Consider the following 5,729-nt stretch of genomic DNA (forward strand, 5'->3'; position numbering starts at 1 on the left):
TACTTTGCTTCGATTTCTATAGCTAAGTCTATATGATCTTGAAGTTAAATAGTGTTGTCAAGAACCGTTACAATTGTTACTCATTCTTTCTGTAAAAAAACTTTTTATCATTCAATCACGATTTCAAACGAACATCATAAAGTAACAAGAATGTTTTCTTGCTAAAACAAAAGCTATTGAACGTATCTCATCCAAACTCACAAAAGTCAAATTGCTCCTAATAACAAGGACACACATTTCTGTTAATTCTCTAGAGCGTAACAGTCTGGGGGATAATTATTAACAATATCTATATTAATATTCATACACAGAATATCATTCTAGCCCCCTGAATGTTGCCCTTGAAGAAGCAAACATTAGTGCAGATATGACATTTTTTATTTGTGCAGATACAGTAGGAAACAGACAAATTATTATAACTTAAATTGTAATAAAAATAATAGATCATTTATACTTGAATTATAACCCAGGAGTGCATCATTGCAAAGCCTTCATCTTGACATTGACAATTAATCCACAGATGAACCAGCAAACACGTCAGAACGGAGTGTGGAAGCTGGGACAGAGAGTTCCATATGGAGGGGGAGGTCTGGAGCTGACTTCATAAAGAGATGTAGAGCAGGATGGCTTGACGCACAAGCACACAAACCGCTCACATCACTGAGGATGCTGGGATAGTGGAGGTGGCAGGTGATAGGTGAATTCTAGAGAGAGAGAGAAGGAGAGATTAAGCAGCAGTTCATCAGCCAGGGGAATAGCTGTATCTGTTGGTCTGTCTCACTGGGGTCACCCTCGTTAGCTTTATTGCTCTGGCCTATTGGGCTGGCCCCTCACTGGCTTTGCATGAGAACATGTTCCATCTGTGAGATCATCTCTGGGATCAGTCTTGTGACTGCATGTGTCTATGTGCATCCTGGCATACCTGCATGTGTCTATGTGCATCCCGGCATACCTGCATGTGTCTATGTGCATCCCGGCATACCTGCATGTGTCTATGTGCATCCCGGCATACCTGCATGTGTCTATGTGCATCCCGGCATACCTGCATGTGTCTATGTGCATCCCGGCACACCTGCATGTGTCTATGTGCATCCCGGCATACCTGCATGTGAAGAGTTTATTTCCAAAACTCTATATCCATCAATTTTTCACAGTGTTTTTTCATCAGAAATTATTGCTTATGGGTGCCTTCATGTTTGTGTAAAATAATAAGTTATTTGTTAGATATTTGTTACACTTCACTGTGTAAAAGCTAGCAGTACTACTTATTTATCTGAGAGTGAGCCCGATATATAACATTATGCAAATAACATGATTATTTGTCTCTATGAAACCATGGAGTAAAAGATTTTAAACAGCGTCAGTCATTGAACAATAAACAATAAAAGCTAATTTACCAACATTTCTGAAAATGGATATCTAGCTTTTTGGAATGGAACTCTTCATGTGTATCTAGCCTCCATAAGTGTGCATATGTAGGCCTATCAAATGCATCCATATGTGTGTTCCTCTCCCTTACACTCACTGTTATCACTGCATGATGTCGGCCAGTTTCTCGTGGTAGTACTCATAGTTGTCCTGGCAGTCCTCCCAAGGGGTGAACGTTAGGTCGTTGTTCTCTACAAAAGTGTCCCAGACATAGGTGAAGTCCATGGGCTTCATCATCCTCAACTTGCACCCTGCTTGAGACAGAGCATTTAGCCCCGCTTGGATCTCTTGCTCCTCCCACTCAAACAGCCGGGCTGAAAATAGGGTCATCTTGATGGTCTTCCTTGCCCGGAGGGCCTCTGCGATCTTAGCCGCGCAGGCCGCACAGGGGCTGGATGACATGTACCTGGGACAGGGGAGGGGGTAAAGATTAATTAGGCACATGTGATGAGGTCATAGAGAGGGTTCTAATCTTTTAATTTAGTGCTGCTAACTTCCTGTGAAACGGGCCACCGCTATCTGTGTAGATACTGTGTGTATGTATGTGCGACTGTGTATTTGACAGATACGTACCAGGTGACAGTGTATTTGAGAGATATGTAGCCGGTGACTGTATTTGAGAGATACGTACCAGGTGACAGTGTATTTAAGAGATCATTACCATGCAGGTGACAGTGTACTTGAGAGATAGTTACCAGGTGAGAGTTTACTTGACCGATAGTTACCAGGTGACAGTGTATGTGAGAGATAGTTACAAGGTGACTGTTTATTTGAGAGATAGATACCAGGTGACAGTGTATTTAACTGCAGGGTCGTAGTCTGGGAGAGTCTGGAGAAAGAAGGCCTGCTCAGCGTGGGCTCCTGAGTGTTCATCCTCCAGGTAACCTCTCATCAGACCATCATCAGCTTTCCCCTTGTCCACCAGGTAACACAGGAACGTCTTGTTACGACCTGACGAGTACTCCACGTTCTTGAACTGGAACTTGAATTGGAACGGGTCGATGCGGTCCCTGGATGGAGAGGGAATAGGGGGATGGGGTTAATTAACGAATGGGAGAAGGGTTCTCTATCGTCAGTACACTATTCAAGGTTAAGGAGGGCTGATTTAACATTTTGCCATCCCAAACTTAATTGATTGTGTTATAGTATGTCATATTATTATTATGAAGTGTTTCTTCTAACAATAACAATGTTATACAGTTGTCATTACATTCCTATATCAGACAGACACGTAAACTCCATAGCTTGCATATTAAATCTTTTCAAACCCTCAGGTGGATATTTTTAGGTGTACAGTTCCACAACATGACCTATCTGTCTGTTATAACAGCTGTTCACATGTGCCTATCCTTAGACAGCACCCCAGTTACTGTAACATATGTTTCAGTTTGGTTCTCTCCCACAAATATTTACACAATGGAATCTACAACCTGTATGCAGGATGGCTCTAAATACACTCCTGGGGGCATTTTACCCCTTGGATCAGTGACCTCTGTGTTATTTAAAACCAGACAAACAAAGACACACCGAAACAGGGGAGCAGAGGGGGTGGCTGCCTGGCTGGAACAGCAGACAGATGAAAGAGCCGGAAGCACGGCACGGCAGGGCAGGGTAGAGCAGGCAGAAAGACAGGAGTACAGGGCTAATTTTAGTGTGTAAGCGTGGACTAGCTCTGTAGCCCTCTGACTCATTGACCCACTTCAACATTAACTATGGCAAGGCCAGGGCAGGGCCGAGCAGGGCTTTGTGTGGCCCGTGGCAGCGGCCAAGATCACCCCACTGGTACAGTGCATGGTCAGTACTAACTGCACAGGACAGAGGTAAAGTACTACGCTGTCTAGCTAGAAACACAATTATATTCACAAACCCTGATCTTCACCCTTATTATAGCCCTAACCCTAAGATGAAAACAAGAGCAAATAGCTTATACTTATGCTCATCAGTTTGGACAATATTGCCACTTTGTCCCTGTCTAGTAATCATCTAGGCAGTTATATTTGGTGATGTGGTCAGATGATGATAACAGTCACTTGAAACGATAGTTTTAGTGCCTCACCACAAACTAAAAGAAGTGCAGACTCTAGCCTTGTAAAAATAACTTTTAGCATCTTTTCTTCAAATCTGTCACACCTCACCAGTTCTTCTTCTCAATAAGGTATGTCCAAGGATTCTGGATCCTGACCCAGTTCAAATGTTTTGATTATGAGACGGCAATTTTGAAAATGGCAGAGCCGAGTCGTGTGTGTCTAATGGAGGCTTTCAATGGATGGCTAGTCAACTGTGAAGTGAATCCTACAGTAATCATTGAGTAATCCACAGGCTCTGTCCACAGAGAAGGGTGTTGTTTATCCCTTTGATTTCATCAAATATATGCTATACAGTACATATTGCATTTTGTTGCAGTGTCAACAAGTTTAACCTCCAACACAGTGACACCCAAAAGATGACAAAAAATCCACCAGATGGTGGGGTGATAAAAACAAAGCCAGAGGGTATTTCTGTACCCTGGGCCGTACCTATGAACCAAGACTCTCACATCTCATCCACCCTGCAAAGAATCCTAAACACAGATCAACTCAGAATGGAAAAATCCCATAAAGCTGTAACTTAACCAAGCCCCTCACTGCTGCAACACGACCCAGTACGCTAACACACCAACTCACAGGGGATAACCCAATGACTGTGCAACTTTACAGGCCTCTAGTGGTCAACCAATGACTGGGCCGGATGGAATTTGTGGAAGCACATTTAAGCCCCCAGAAGTCCATTGAAATAAATGCCTGTGGAATTGATTTAACAAGATTCTACCAAACATCGAAACATACTCTATTATTGATTAGATAAGCAGACAACACTATGAAGGTAATGAGAACTTTTGATGAAACTATCTTGTACAGTTTACCTTCATTTTGGATATAATTTTACTTTATGGTAAAACTCAGAGGCTATGTTCTGCCTGACATTTGACTACTTATTTTAGAGTGAACCTGCTGTCACAATGTTAAGTCGTTTGGACAGTCACAACAAAACCACTGTGGATGTTCCAGTGTTTCACAGAGTTCTAGTGTTCAACAGAGTTCTACGGTGTTCCACAGCATTCTAAACCCATTTCCTCCTGTCACATTGGAATGACAGTGGATATCTCTCTCCATAATGGGAGACGCAACCCACATCAGCCCTCTAAAGGTCATTTGGCAACACTTCAGTTCTCTGTCTACTTTGGTAACAACTATGTAATTACTCAGCTATAGATATTAATTACAGATTATTATACAGTAGGAAACAATACATGAATTGTGATTCAATGTCACTTTGTGCCCCCAACATAAAACATAAGATCAAAGCAGCAGGAGACGGAGACATACAGTACAGACACACATGGTATCTGTTGTCACCCACCCTTCCATGATCTCCCAAGGAGGCAGCTCAATGGGCTCGTACTCTCCATTTGCTTCGTTAGCCTCCGCCGCCCTGTTAGCCATGTCTTTATTAGCTGTGGCTCCCTCCTCCATTGGGACCTCTCCGTTCCCCTCCACCTTCTCCCCAACCACCAGGACCTTTTCCTCTTTCTTCACTAAACTTGACTTCACCTCCCTCTTCATCTCTGTCTTCACCTCTTTCTTGATCTCCACCGCTGTCTTTGTTGTCCTCTCTTTCTTCCTCACCATCAGTTTGCTGTTGGCAGTAGCACCCTTCTTGTCGGCCATGGTGACTGGTCTGGGAATGGTAGTCCTGTGAGTGTGAGGTGTGTGTGTGAGTGAGGTATATGAGAAGTGGAGGTGGCTAGGGTCTGGGGGTTGAAGCAGAAATAGGGAAAGAAGACAGGAGGATTACAGAGAGAGATATAGAGGGGAACAGGGGGTAGCAGAGAGAAAGTGAGAGACAGGGAGAGAAAGAGAGGAGTGGTAGTACAGTGCGAGAGGGATAAGGGATATGAGAGAGAGAGAGAGAATGGATAAGGGGGACAGGCAGCTGCTGCTCTTACTCCAACCAGGTCTATTATAAGACACAGGGGGGAGGGGACCTGACTCACCCCTGATGCCCCTCTGTTGTAGCAGGAGAGAAGGTAGGGAGGGGGAGCCTTGATATTTATTCAATTTAATTTGTAGTTGTACAAAGGGGGGGTTGCAGTTTGGGAAAATAGGGAGGGGAAGAGAGAAGTGCTTGTTGAGGGTAGCTAGTGGAGAAAGCAGACTGATTGATATAAGGTTTGGGGAGGGGGAAGAGGTGGAGGGGAGAGGGAGAGCAGAGGGGAAGGAAGGTGCTGTAAGACGGAGGGGTGCAGGTGCTCAGGGTGTTCA

At 43.9% G+C, this 5,729-nt stretch overlaps 1 protein-coding gene across 2 annotated transcripts; it reads right to left on the reverse strand.

Annotated features, from left to right (window-relative positions):
- Positions 1–360: 360 nt before the first annotated feature.
- apobec2a (apolipoprotein B mRNA editing enzyme, catalytic polypeptide-like 2a) lies at positions 361–5,379 on the reverse strand. Of its 2 annotated transcripts, none has more exons than XM_014167459.2 (4): positions 4,828–5,379; positions 2,214–2,438; positions 1,520–1,834; positions 361–704 (listed from the first exon to the last, which is right to left on the reverse strand). In XM_014167459.2, the coding sequence occupies exons 1-3, from the start codon at positions 5,133–5,135 to the stop codon at positions 1,531–1,533; spliced, it is 837 nt and encodes a 278-aa protein (XP_014022934.1). In that variant the 5' UTR covers positions 5,136–5,379; the 3' UTR covers positions 361–704; positions 1,520–1,530.
- Between the last annotated feature and the right edge of the window lie 350 nt (positions 5,380–5,729).

The sequence above is a fragment of the Salmo salar genome, chromosome ssa22, assembly GCF_905237065.1.
Source record: "Salmo salar chromosome ssa22, Ssal_v3.1, whole genome shotgun sequence".
Classification (NCBI taxonomy): domain Eukaryota; kingdom Metazoa; phylum Chordata; class Actinopteri; order Salmoniformes; family Salmonidae; genus Salmo; species Salmo salar.

What these genes read in the sequence shown, in the direction of transcription:
- apobec2a (XM_014167459.2), bottom strand. Translation starts at nt 5,135, where the DNA reads ATGGCCGACAAGAAGGGTGCTACTGCCAACAGCAAACTGATGGTGAGG. An exon ending in CCTTGGGAGATCATGGAAGG is followed by an intron (nt 2,439 to 4,827) that starts GTGGGTGACAAC and finishes CTCTCCATCCAG; the next exon opens with GGACCGCATCGACCCGTTCC. An exon ending in GTTAAATACACTGTCACCTG is followed by an intron (nt 1,835 to 2,213) that starts GTATCTATCTCT and finishes CCCCTGTCCCAG; the next exon opens with GTACATGTCATCCAGCCCCT.